Raw genomic sequence first — 13,837 nt, 5'->3', positions numbered from 1 at the left:
GAGACGTAGATCACGGTGGATTTTAAAATGAGGGATTTATTTTGTCATTCATAAAGTTGTAATGCAGTCTGGAGAAAGTATTTGTTCAAAGATAGCATCTACTTAACCTCCTTATTTATTTCTCGTTGGAGAAGGTTAGATCCACAATAAATACATGGAAAAATAAGTAGATAGGGGAATTTATCTTGGAAATAAGATCCCTGCCATGATTTTGAAATGCTAAATGCATGAAGGCCCGTCATCGAGATATACAGACTTGAAATACAGCATATTCCAAAGTATTTCCTTGTATTTGTCACTCGCTAATACCAGCGTGCCCCGTGATTTCAGCCCGTGTGGATTAATGGGTGTAAATAGTGCGTCTGCACTTGTATAATACAGATCTGGTGATTGACAATTTTCCGAGTAATGAAGCTCTTAGGTGCCCCGTGACATTTCCTAACCATGCAACCACATTTTTTTCCCTTGCCCTTCAGAGCGAGTGTTAGGAAAACAACGAACTCCGGCATCTCATTCACAGCCTCTGTAAGACTGAGTGATTAATTAGTTGCACTAACCCGCTGTGGCCCCCAGATGAGACTATTGGGAGGTGCCTGGGGCTCTGGGGCCTAGACTCGTGTCTGGTCACGACCCCCTCCCTCCGCCCTCTCGGCTGAACCCACACTTGAAGCACTTGGTATCTCAGGCTGCTGGCATGACAGCCCAGGTATCATGGCTGTGTATGTGTGCCCATGTCCTCTCTGGTGGCAAACTGCTGCTCCAGTGCTCAGGAGTACTCAGATCTCGAGTATCGGGGCTCAACTTGCTCTTATTTGACCTTACATCATCTGGGACTAACCATGGGCTGGACACTGTTAGGCATAGGGTGTATTTTAGATTAAATAGCCACCCCCCCAAATAAATAATCAAGTTGTGGATAATTTTATGGATGCTCAGGGCAGGGCAGAACCACCCCCACCCCACCATAGAAGAGGGGCTGTACTACGCCTCCCTGGGGAGAGGCTCAGAAAGACCCTTAGCACCAATTGGGGGAGGGGGCACGCTTCGTACATGGCTGCATATTTATTTGTTCCTTTTTGTTTTGCTCTTTGTATAGGAAAAGCATTGAATTTTATTTTGTTCAGATCCTTGATTGATAAGTTATTGCTATAATTATATTTGATTCTTTTACAGCAACTTCTATGTGATCTCACATGTACTATCACACACACACACACACACACACACACACACACACACACACACACACACACACACACACACACTACAGAACTCAGGGGCTGCTGTGTTCAGGAAATGCCTTTGGCCTGGCCTGGCCTCAGGGGGCAGGGGCTGGGCCAACCTGGCTGTCCAGGAGCTTTAGTGCTGATGGCTTTTCATTTAGCCTCGCCTGACAGCGCCTGCCCTGGCTAAGTGGGGCGCCAGTACAGGTGAAATCTATTCTCACATTTGCCTCAGGGGTGACTGGACTGTAACAGAATTTTTCAAACCCTTTGGGCCCAACCGCAAAGCAGAGGATGAATGGCTGAGGTGCCAGGCCCAGACAGAAAAATCAATGCCTGGTTATACAGACATGACAGGCCAGGCCTGCACTCAGGCTCGCCCTACAGGGCCGCTTCCTCTCAGGGCTGCAGACATTGGCTCACCTGCTCACCCGCTCTTGCTCTCTCATCCTGCAGGAAGTTCACGTGCCACCTGTGCGACCGAAGCTTCACCGAGAAGTGGGCCCTGAACAACCACATGAAGCTGCACACGGGTGAGAAGCCCTTCAAGTGCTCCTGGCCCACCTGCCACTACTCCTTCCTTACGGCCTCGGCCATGAAGGACCATTACCGGACCCACACAGGTGGGTGACAGCAAGGGGGTTCCCAGGGTGGGGGCGTGTGGCTGGGGATCTCCATAGTAGGAGAGCCGTGGCCTCAAGTTGGGCTTGGTCACATCCAAGGTCTGTTTTCATAACACACATCAACGTGTGTGTCTATGTCAGCCATACACAGAGTCAAGTTCATCGGTTGTGTCCGATGCCTACAGATGCGTGTTCCTTTAAAGGGATCCTTTGAAAGGGATCTAGCAAGAAGACCTTGGGCACCTTTGACTTCAAGAGAACAGCCTTCTTTTCATCCCAGACTCCATCCCAGTGCCAGCTGCTTCTGAACCCTGTTGAGTCTTGGCTTCATGAACAAACCTCCATCCAAAGCTTTGGAAAACTGATACGGGGATATCAATTGATTTAGTTGCTACACATTATTGTTTACATAATTTCATGTTTTAAAAGTATAAATTAAAAGCTGATTTCATGTCAAAATACTTAAAGCATGCTAGGGGTTTTCGGGGGATTCTTACTAAAAGCAATATCCAGAATATGTCTCAGATGGGAGGCTGAGGGTCTCCTCCAGCCTACCCCTTCCAGGTCCCCTGAGGGTCTGTCCTGGGCCCCCTATGAATTCTCCAGGTCTCAGCCCAGTTGCCCCCACACCCCTTGTAGACAACTAGTCAAGCTTCCTTCATCCCCCAGTCTAGTTGAGCTAGTTGGTAGTTCTGTGATTTTCTTTCTCTTTCCACCTCTCAGAAAGTATTTTATTTTACGGGTGGGGGGAGTAATAATACATTTTAATCAGCATTCCTAGATGTCCATCTGATGGCCCAGCCTTCTGTATCATTGTGAGAATTATAGGTTCCAGGTTCCTCGGGCGCAGGCTGCGGGAAGTCCAGGCTCCTTAGCTCTGTGACAAGGGCGTGGACGATTTAAGGCCCACAGCCTGCCCTGGGAGATCACTTAGATCGAACAGCAGATGAAAAGCCAGTGCAGCTGTAATTTATCGTCGGCGTTTCCTTCTCAAGAATAATTGTGGAGACTTGGCTGGATCAATAATATGGATTTTTGTTGTTAGGTCTTGTAGTCTGCACCATAATGAGAGATAGGGGACAGTGGCTGTTTTCTAATAGAAAATAAAGGATAGCTTTCCATGTCCTTCTATATTTAAATGCAAAATGACACACTTGAAAAGTGTCCTATTATATCTCTGCTTGCATAAGAATATAGCATGGAAAATAAATCTTCTTTTAACTGACGGAATATTACATTTACTTTCTCCCTAATTTTTTTTTTCTCAAAATACTGTTGCCCACCATCCAATCCCCATCTCCTTCAAAAAAAAAAAAGGGCAGGTGAAAATTGAATTTAGAATGAAAAACAAATCAAGCCACCAAGGTAAACATGACATACACTGATTCCCAGGCCAGCATCCCAAGTACAATCCCGCACGTCAGAAGCATCAAGGTCACTGTCGTACAGACAACTAGGCCCCCTGGAAAACGAGGACTTTCATATTCATACCTGTTTCTCTCTGAGAATGGGAAAGGGCACTAAAGGCTCAGGCTTCCCGTGCTATCTATGGCCAGGAAGACTGAGAATCCCATCAGGCCAATTTGGTACTGAATGGTCACACTTTCTTGGAAGGATGAAGAGGATGGAGGTTGAAGAACTTTGGAGTTAAAGAACTTGAAATGTTCCTGCCTTTATCTTGGCCAATGAGGTGCCAAGCACCTGCAGCTATGGGAATATCCGTGTGTGTGTGTGTGTGTGTGTGTGTGTGTGTGTGTGTGTGTGTGTGTGTATGTGTATGTGTCAGAGAGATAGAAAGAGAAAGAGAAACAGAGAGAGAGAGAGAGAGAGAGAGAGCAGGTGCACATGTGTCCCCACACAGTGCCCCCGCACTGTCCACAGGACCCCAGCCCTCTAGAGCACCTCAAGGAGTGTTGCCTCAATATACCTAGACTAGTATATTAATATTAACGAGCAAATTATCTTTGGGGATTAAAAAAAAGAGTGTCATTTAATTGCTCATACAGCTAGTTAGAAAGATTTATCCTCCAAATTGATTAAGTAATGAAATGAGTGATGATAATTAAACTGTATTCTTGAAGCCCAGCTTCTCACTGCTTTTCTCAGCTTTGAGACTGCAGTGCTGAGGAGGAAGCCCAGCCCCCAAATAACAAATTACAGGGAGGGAAAGTGTTAGGCACAGCTTTGTATGGTAAATGGGAATATGGAGCACTTCAGGCTCAGACCCAGTTTGGTCACCTCCCACCTTAACTCACGCGCCTGAGTTTAAACACTCATCCCACCTAGTAAAGCCCTACCAAGCACCATGCTCTGCTGCAAGCTCTGATGGCTGCATTGGCCTTAAGAAGCCCCCAGTTTGGGGCCAGAGTGAGAGCACAGTGGGGAGGGCGTGTCCCTTGCATATGACTGACCCAGATTCAATCCCCAGCCTCCCATAGCGTCCCCTGTGCCTGTCAGGAGTGATTCCTGAGTGCAGAGTTGGGGGTAACTCCTGAGCCCTGCCGCATGTGGCTCAAAACACAAACAAACAAAACTAGTACCTGGCCACTACCAAAATGCTTTGGTGACATTTCTGCTGTGACCAAACCATTTTAGAGCAAAACAGGTTGCCTTGTCCTGGATAAAACATGGGTAAACCTTGTTTTGGGAAACCCCTGGACAAGTGAGGGTGCTTGGCTAGAGCAGAAGCCGCTTTTCCTGCCACTTTTCTTTCCTTAGGAGGCGCCTTCTTACTAATCTCTACATGTCTCTGAGTCCCATTTTACTCGCCTTTGTGCTTCTTCCTGGGCCTGATGGGACAGACAACTCAGCCCAACAGCACAAGGTGCTGAGCCAGGCTGCTCACTGTAGATAGATGGCATGGGTGAACCATGGGGCAGAAGGAAATGCCAGAAAAAAATGGACATTTACATGCCTAACAACATCAGAGCTGCCCAGTCTATCTGTGGCTGTTGCAGAGTTCCCATTCTGGACCTCGCTGGAGATGAGGAATAGGTGGACTTTGGCTAATTCTCTCTGAAATCCCTAGACTTCCTGTTTGAAGATGTGAAAATCTGAGAAACCAGCAGCACTGCATTGCTCCCGAGTAATGTCGGATTTATTGTTACTTGGGGTCTTCAGTATGTTCAAGGAAGCCATTTAATTCCAATTATTAAGTAGGAAGTTATTAAAGGCACCCTGATAGAAACGGTGTCCTTTAGTTGTTAGGAAATTCAATATGTTTTATTTAAGTAGAGTCTTAGATAGTGTATATTAACTATTCCAAGCAATCTTTACTCAGCTCAGAAGGGCCAGATGTATGGGAATTGTGAAAAAATCGGGATATGCATAAAAACTGTTCAAGTGCATAAAGCAGCCCCATCTGGAAGACATCTACCAGAAATGAAGTTGTACAGAACCATTCCATTGATAATAAAGCTAATTTTTATGGGTCTGACAAGTATGTAATTATGTTCAGTGGTGCTTTTCAGATTTTATCACAGTCAATAAACCGCAGTGGTAATTTCATTCCCATTTGACATATTTACATGGAAACATTTGATTGGAGGAATTAGGAGCCCTGAAAGCCGGGATAGATATGTTTTAATGAACTGTGACCTCTGCCGTCCCTCATCTGTTTATCGTTGCAACAGGCGAGAAGTCATTCCTGTGTGACCTGTGTGGCTTTGCCGGCGGGACCCGGCACGCCCTCACCAAGCACCGCAGGCAGCACACAGGTCAGTACCTGGCGGGCAGGGTGGTGGGCTCAGGGCATCCCCAGCTGTGCCCGTGACAACCCGTCTTTCCACTCAGAAATATCCACCTAACTGGTGGTGCTCCTGAGAGCTGGCACACAGCCTTGTCCACTCTGATGTCTCTTCTATCCTGAAACGTTAGACAATACCACCATGTGCCTTGGGTATTCACCAGCTTGGCGGGTTCAGGGCACGGGTAAGTGTCGCCTTGGAGCAGGACACGGCCACCTCTTCTCTTTGGGGGCTCTGGGGTCCTTTCAGGCAGTGCTTCTTCCTCTCACAGCTCCCCCTCACTGCCCTTCTTCACCCAGCCTCACCTGTACCCTCTGCTCACATGCTCATAGCCTCTCCTAGAAGAGAGGGGCACGCAGGCCAGTGCGGTCGGGGTGGTTTTTCCAATGGGCAACAAAGACATGTGAATGGGGCATGTTGCACTCTGGGTTCCTCTGTGCTGACCAAGTGTCTCTGTTTGAGTCATGAGACCTCTGACGGTGATACTTTAAGATCTGATGCCCTGCTTGGAATGTGGCCACAGATTGTTGTATCAGGAGTTGATACCTTGGAATCACATATTTTGGAACAGGCCTGATATATGGCATGGTTCTTGTCATCATTCTGCGAATCACTTCTACTCCTCAAAGTGTCCTGGTTTCCATGAGAAATCATGTGGGGTATTTTCATACCCTCTGAGAAGGCTTAACTCTATAGTTGGCATGAGGAAAGCTGGGCACTGAGAAAGAAGCTGGGCTTTAGGGAGGTACAAGTCCTCTTGTATGGTGCCTCAGTTATCTAAAGGTCGCCCCCAGGTGTAACTGGTTCTGAATTCCAGCTTGGGCCAAGTCACTGCAGAGGAAAGTACAGTGTTTAATGTAGTGCAGGACACCCCGACCTTTGATCTGTGGGCATGAAGCCCCTTGAGTAGGGGCGATAGATTTGAGCCTGCATAGTTGGTCAGTCCAATCCCAAATGGGAACCTCAGGCCCTGGCCTGTGCCCTTCCCTGAGTGCAGCATGGCCTGTGGGCCAGAGTGAGCCTGAGAGTAGCCTGAGCCTTAGTGTTCTCGTTTATTGATGCCACGGTGGTCGCCAGCTCATAGGCTGGCTCTGACCAGCATGACTGAGCCCCCCCCTTCCCGCCCTGGCGGGATAGGGACACTGCTGTCATGGCCCCTCACAGTGATCGATCACAAGGCTGCATCAAGCAGGGCACAACTTTCTATTTTATGTCAGGTCCAGAGGCTCCTTATTACTTTGCTATTAACTTTATACCGTCTAGGACAGTGTCTCACCGACAGCGGCATCTGTCTTTCTGGCATTTATCTGCCTTCGTGGCACAAATCAAACATGATTCTTTAAAACCCAAGTCTGTTCTTGAGACTATTTGCTCCATCCCCACAGTCCAGGATGGTACAGGCGAGGCCCTGGGCTGTTCCCTGGGTTTCTAATAGTTAAGTCACCCTCAACTTTTCTATTCCAAGGCCAGAGCAGTGTGGAGCGGATGAAATCTGTATTTCTCAGAGGCCGCCTTCTTTGACATGGTTTACCTTTTTTTTTACCACCCAGTTGCCCACGCAAATTACAATCAGCTTGGGAAGGGGATTGGTATCAAAAATGTTCCAAGTGGCGTAAATAATTCCCCGCTGCAAGGCAGACTGTCGAGGATGCTGACACGGAGCATCTTCCGTGGGAGATTTACTTTTATCACCTGTCAGAGACCTTTGATTCAAGGGCACAGGAGCAGAGCCTCACATGGGGTTGGAGTGTTTGACTGGCTGAATAAGCAGTGGCTGCCCCAAGAGAGGGAAGCCTGAGCCTCCCTGAGAAGGGGTTGCAGGGCCTGGCCCAGAGAATCCTGGTCACCCATCCCTGTGTTTCCCTACTCCACATTACAACAGTCCTTATGACTGGTTTGCTCAGAAAGCACACCTGAGAAGCATCACAATTTAACATCATATGTGCTACCCTGGAAAAAAAAATACAGAAAGAAAGGAAAGGAAATTTCACCTTTGTTCTGCCTTTTTAAATAGGACATGTCCAAGGAGGCCTCTTCACTTTTGGGCCACATTGTTGAGGAGCAGATAAAACTGCATTCCTTTTTTCTGCACACAGGCTCTAGAATGATAAGGGATTTTAAACAGTCTTAAGCTGGCTTCAGTGTCTGGATGTTTTCCTTATAAAGCCAGAAGGCCTTCTGTGTTACCTCAGCTACCCAAACTAACAACATGAAATCCTTGTTTAGAGTGTTGTGATTAGCTAGAATTTGAGTTTCTGCTTTTCACTTTGAAACAAGTACGCTGCTTCAATCATTCCGGAGTTTATTTGTATGAAGAGATTCCCTGAAGAAATTTTTCTGGATTAAAGAAAAATGCTGCCTCGTATATTCGAGCACTGATGTTGAGTGTGTGATGGAATGAGGTATAAATGGAGTACTGTATACAGATTTGAGTAAACTGCCATGGTTTGGACAGATCCACAGGGAGTTCTTGACAGTTAAGAGCCCAGACATGCCTACTCCTTTCTTTACCACATATTTCTGCTAGTGTTATGGCTTTCCTCTGGAAAATCTGTAATTCAAATTTTCTTCATATTACTCAGTTTACTCTATAGTATTGCCAAGTTCAGTACAGAATGGCAATTTGTAGCTTATTGCAAAATAATGCTAGCTTACCGTTAACTTCAAATTGTTAGAATTATAGAGAATATAAACAGCAGACTACCATTGTGGGTTTAAAATTTCAATTGCATCATATAAAAGTGCCATAAGTGTAAATGAACTAGACCATACGTAACATGCTTTAAAGTACTTATGTTAGCCCCCAAGCAAAATAATTAACGTTGACGCACTGAGATTACCTTGAACTTGTACCACTGACTTAGGCAAGGAATTCATATTTCCCTCCATATTTTCACCAAATCCAAGAGAAATGGCTAGATAGAATTAAGAGAGCTAACAAGGCTGTTAGAATATACAAGTCAGCAACGAGTTAGGAAGCAAATATATTTGCAATCAGGTTCAATACAATTGAACCTGGGAATTAGCTTAAAGAAAATATTAAAAAGGTAAACCACTAGGATTTATTATAAGTTGAAGTTATAGCTTCATAACTTTTAGACCACTACAATAATAATGACAGTATTTTGTCAATATAAAGATACGTGTGTGTCATTTCAGTGCAGCAGAAGAGACTTGAGCACAGTCTATTTAGGGTAAAAACAGAGTGTATAAAGCTTCTCTATTGGTGGCTTCAAGACATCATCAAGTGTAACCCCTCCCCCAACTTCCTGTCTATCTTACCTGGATGGGAGGGGTCTGGTTGGTAACAAAGGGGTTGCCGCAGGGAGAGGAGAGAAGAATGGGACTCAGCACAGCAGTGGAAAGGAGGCACAGCAGTAGGAAGGAGACACAGCAGGTAGAGAGGAGAGACAGGTTGGGTGCAGAGAAGCTGGTTAGCTTAGAAGCCATGTGAGATATGTGATTAGGGCCTTATTAATAAACTTCATGTCTCCTGAAATCTAACTGCTGTGGATCATTTTCTCGTGGTTATACTGAACCTACGAACCCGCCAGGCTGAAAGGGGCTGCAGACACCAGGCTGGGCATAGAAAGACCTCACCATCCATCCACCATGCACTATGTAATTGATATTTAATACAATAACCAAAAGAAATTTAAGAAGGCCTTCTAAATTGTGTGATAGACCATATTCAGGAATTAAAAGGCATGAATTAAATTTTCTTCTGGTTCTGTGCCTCTTGATGAGAAGCATTTCACCACGGCTTGTGCTCTCCTTGCCAGAGTTGAAGCCGTCCTGCCCTAACAAAGATTTGACTAACTGGGTGACTACAGGTGTGCTGAGCTCTCTCTGCATTGTCACCCTTTGTTGCTACCACCCACAATTCCTCTGTGGGGTCGGTGGTATTACCTCCTGCTCTGGCTGATGTTTGTTTAACAGGTGAAATATGTTGGAATTAAATGGGAACTGAAGTCCTCCAGCTTTGTAAAACGTCTTCACCCAATTTTAGGAAGAAATAAGGTACCCATCAGCTGAGAGGTTTATGTGTCCAGTTAAATGCTGCTGCAGTTAACTTACTGGTAAAGCCAGAAATAGGCTTTGGGAAAGAAAACAAGGCACATTTTGGAAGTGCTTGACTTCTAGGACAGCAGGATTTTTGTTCTTGCATTAAGTGATGCTTAGAAAGTATACTACCAGGTTATTTTATCCTGTGTATACTATATAAGTTAGTATGCTCACGAAATTATAAGTAGAATGCTGGTACAGATGTGAAATTAAGCTGTCCTAAATGTAAACTTTCAGAGGCTCGAGTGTCGACTAAGTAGGGCCTCGCTGTGTGTTATAGCTACTTCGGGGGAGGAAGGAATGAGGTTTTCTTTAGTTAATTGCTGTGTAATAGAATTGTAGTTCAAACTGCACACACGGAATTTTCAGTTTCCTGGTAACCATTTAAAAGAAGGAAAATGTTGCAGGTGAGACAGTTTTTGTAAATAGATCATTTAACAGAGTACTGCATCCAAATGATTAACATTTCAATGTGAAATGCATTTAAGATTATTGGTCACTTTATTGTTGTTGTTGTAGGATATGTAATGTTGATTTTTGTTGTACACTTCTCAATTCAGGTGTTAGAGCTGTGTGTTCTTTAGTGGTGCCTCAGGGTGTAAAGACCAAGGAGCAGATGATTTCCATAATGTGTGGGAGTAACAGGGGAAGAAAGTAAAAGTATCAGGTTCAGTGTCTCCCAAACCCTGATCTCACTCCATACACTCTTCCTGTGAGCTTTGTTTGGTGGGAGGTCTGACTGTCCCACAGTGTGTATCTGAACAACCAACCGCGCACACCTGTACGCCAGTATGTGAGGGTGTGCCTGATTCACTTACATAAGATAGATAAATTCATAATGATGTTCAAATTATCTTAAATGCTTCATGGAAGTCTGTGCTTTTATTTTTTCTCTTGAGTTTTTGGGCCATACCCAGTGGTGTTTAGGGTTTACTCCTGGCTCCGTGCCCAGGAATCACTCCTGGCAGGCTTGGGAGACCTTGCAGGATGCCGGGCACTGAACCTGGGTTGGCCACATGCAAGGCAAACACCATCTCCACTGTGCTGTCGCTCTGGCCCCTATGAAGAAGTCTAAACTTTTATTCAACTTAGTAAATTCTAATATTCTTTTCTTGGAACAGTTATTAAATGGTGTCCACTTTTATGTGCTTTATTATTCTCTTCATTATGGCCTTTATAAGATTTTAATAAACTTTACTCTGTCTTTTATGCTATGATTTTATTTCATGTTCTTCTATGGTTTTCAAGTCACAGATTTTGATAATGATTCCAAAGTCACACGGGCTCGTAATGTGATATCAGTGACAGTACTAATTTAAAACTATCATTTTCGGTTTCCGTGTGTAGATTGTTTTAACTGTAAGATGCACTTTCCCTCCTTCTCGCCAAAGATCTCAGAATAGTGCCTCTCTGCTATCCTGTCCTGCGTGTGCTGCCCCCCAAGTTGCATGTCCAAGTTTCGTCACTGCTGCTTGGTATGACCAGTGTCAGGCACCTCCTTCCTTCCAGCATTTGCATTACTCACACACAGTGCATCTTGCTCTTTTCCAGGGGAGAAGCCTTTCAAATGTGACGAGTGCAACTTTGCCTCCACCACCCAGTCACACCTGACCCGGCACAAGCGCGTACACACAGGGGAGAAGCCATATCGATGCCCCTGGTGTGACTACAGGTATGTTGGGCCCTGAGGGCTGGGAAATTATGAAGCCCTGCCATGGGCTCATTCGCCATTTGGCCTCACTCACCAGCACCCTCATAATGCACACATGAGCTTCAGACTTCATTTTTTCTCACCTCATTGTCATGATGGGCCTAAAAAATGTCAGGTCATTTTCTAGTTTCTATCCTCGCAACATTCCAGTTTTAACCTCCTTTAGTTCATATGAATATCCAATGATTCTGTGCCTTTCCTCAGTATCAGAAGCCATTTGAACTCATCAGTTATTCCAGGTGTGTGAGAAAGATGCCCTGCCTCAGTGGGCTGGATGGTCCTAGGAGCTGCAGCCTGATTGTGTCAGGGAGCAGAGGCTGGGCCAGTCTGAGGGTCCCTCAAGTGATGGGAGACAGGGACTCAGGCAAGCTCTCCAGGGAGGCCCCAGCTTATAGCATAACATGTTTGGGCCCACATGCTCTGTCCTTCTATGCCCCACTGAAAAAACGTTCTAGAGGTGGGGGTTACCAGGCTGCAGAGCAGAGTGGTAGGGAGGTGGGGCAACAAGTTGTGTTAATGGTCAGTGCATGTGGCATGGAAGGGAAGCAGGGCAAGGCAAGGGTAATGCGGCCTTCAGGCCCTGAGGTGCGTTGCCAGAAGCCCCAAGTTTGCAGGCAGTGGGGTTGGAGGGTTGATCCTGCTTAAAGAACCCAACTTGGGGCCAGAAGGGCTTGAGTCTCTCCTGCCTAACCCTGGCCATTAGGCAACAAGATATCAGGGTGTCCCCAGGCCACCCTTTGTGAGGTACCCACAGCCCTGAAACCTGAGGCTTGTGAGGTTGATTTTTGTCTTCCTGAGTCTGTAGCCTTTGCATTCAGTAAATATATTGCCATAATCTCTATTATTCTTATTATTGCATTAAGTTTTATGTTAAAGGTCAGCTATTAGTACAGAGATATTATGGATATATTAATTCATTAATTATTCATCCATTCACCACTTTATGAGTGCTTCTTTCTCTTAACACTGGATTGGTGTGCTTGGAAATTTGGTGATGTGCTTATCCAATTAGAGAGAGAGAGAGAGAGAGAGGAATTCTCAGGTGTTGAAGATCAGGGTTCTTTAAAAAAATAAACATCAGAATGTTCTTATTTATTGTTATTAAAGAGTTTGGGGTTGGAGTGATAGCACTGATCCAGGTTCGATAACCAACATTCCATAGGGTCCCCTGAGCGTGCCAGGAGCGATTTCCGGACACAGAGCCGGGAGTACCCCTGAGTACCACTGGGTATGGCCAAAAGAAAAAATAAAAGAAGAGGTTAGGAGCTGGAGAGATAGCACAGTGGTAGGCATTTGCCTTGCACGCAGCTGACCCAGGACAGACATTGGTTTGAATCCTGGCATCCCATATGTTCCCCCTTGTCTGCCAGGAGCGTTTTCTGACCGCAGAGCCCCTGAACGCCATTGAGTGTGACCCAAAAACCAAAAACTAAGGGGTGGGGGAGGTTATATAGTGACCATTTTCTCTGGAACATACCAAAAAGCAATTAGCAAATAATAAAAGTGTCCCTTCATTATCATTCACGGCCTTTAGGATCATATTCTTTGTGCATGTGTGCCCTTCACAAGACAAGATGTTGGAGTGTGTGTGTGTTGGAGACCTTCTTTCATGATAAACAGCATTTTTCACACCTAGAAAATGATCACTACTTTTCTATTGTATCTACCTTACATTACTACAGGTTTTAAACTTTTTTTTTTATTTTTATTTAAACATCTTGACTACAAATATGATTGTGATTAGGTTTTGGTCATGTAAAGAACACCCCCTTCACCAGTGCAACATTCCCACCACCAATGTCCCAAATCTCCCTCCATCCCACCCCACCCCCACCTGTACTCCAGACAGGCTTTCCAGTTCCCTCATTCATTCACATGATTATGGTAGTTCTCAGTGTAGTTATTTCTATAACTGCAGTCACCATTCTTTGTGGTGAGCTTCATGAAGTGAGCTGGAAGTTCCAGTCCTCCTCTCATTGTTTCTGAGGATTGTTGCAAAAATGACTTATTTTTCTTAAAACCCATAGATGAGTGAGACTATTCCGTGTCTCTCTCTCCCCCTCTGACTTATTTCACTCAGCATAAGACTCCATGTACATCCATGTATAGGAAAATTTCATGACTTCTTCTCTCCTGATGGCTGCATAATATTCCATTGTATATATAAATTGGGTTTGTTTGTTTTTTTTTTTAAGTAGAACTGTTATTTCTCACAAGAACATGTTCAGAATCCCATATGTAAACTGGGCTGGAGCCATGGCGCAGAGTGATAAGGCGTCTGCCTTGCTGGCACTAGCCTAGGATGGACTTCGGTTCGATTCCCCAGCTTCCCATATGGTCCCCCAAGCCAGGAGCGATTTCTGAGTGCATAGTCAGAAGTAACCTCTGAGTAACTGGGTGTGGCCCAAAAAAACAAAACCAAAAAAACTAAATATTCTTTATGGGCATTTACATAGATACCAGCTCTTA

The 13,837-nt window shown here is 45.1% G+C and overlaps 1 protein-coding gene across 1 annotated transcript in view; it reads left to right on the top strand.

Moving 5' to 3' along the window:
- The window catches only part of ZNF407 (zinc finger protein 407), a 333,884-nt gene that overhangs the window by 211,682 nt on the left and 108,365 nt on the right, over positions 1–13,837 (top strand). Inside the window, exons 4-6 of the mRNA XM_049781793.1 lie at positions 1,680–1,846; positions 5,479–5,562; positions 11,209–11,329. Coding sequence (XP_049637750.1) covers positions 1,680–1,846; positions 5,479–5,562; positions 11,209–11,329 — 372 coding nt within the window. The remainder of the gene's footprint in view (positions 1–1,679; positions 1,847–5,478; positions 5,563–11,208; positions 11,330–13,837) is intronic.

Source organism: Suncus etruscus, chromosome 10, assembly GCF_024139225.1.
Source record: "Suncus etruscus isolate mSunEtr1 chromosome 10, mSunEtr1.pri.cur, whole genome shotgun sequence".
NCBI classification, from domain to species: Eukaryota; Metazoa; Chordata; class Mammalia; order Eulipotyphla; family Soricidae; genus Suncus; species Suncus etruscus.
This window is presented reverse-complemented; position numbering and strand designations above follow the sequence as displayed.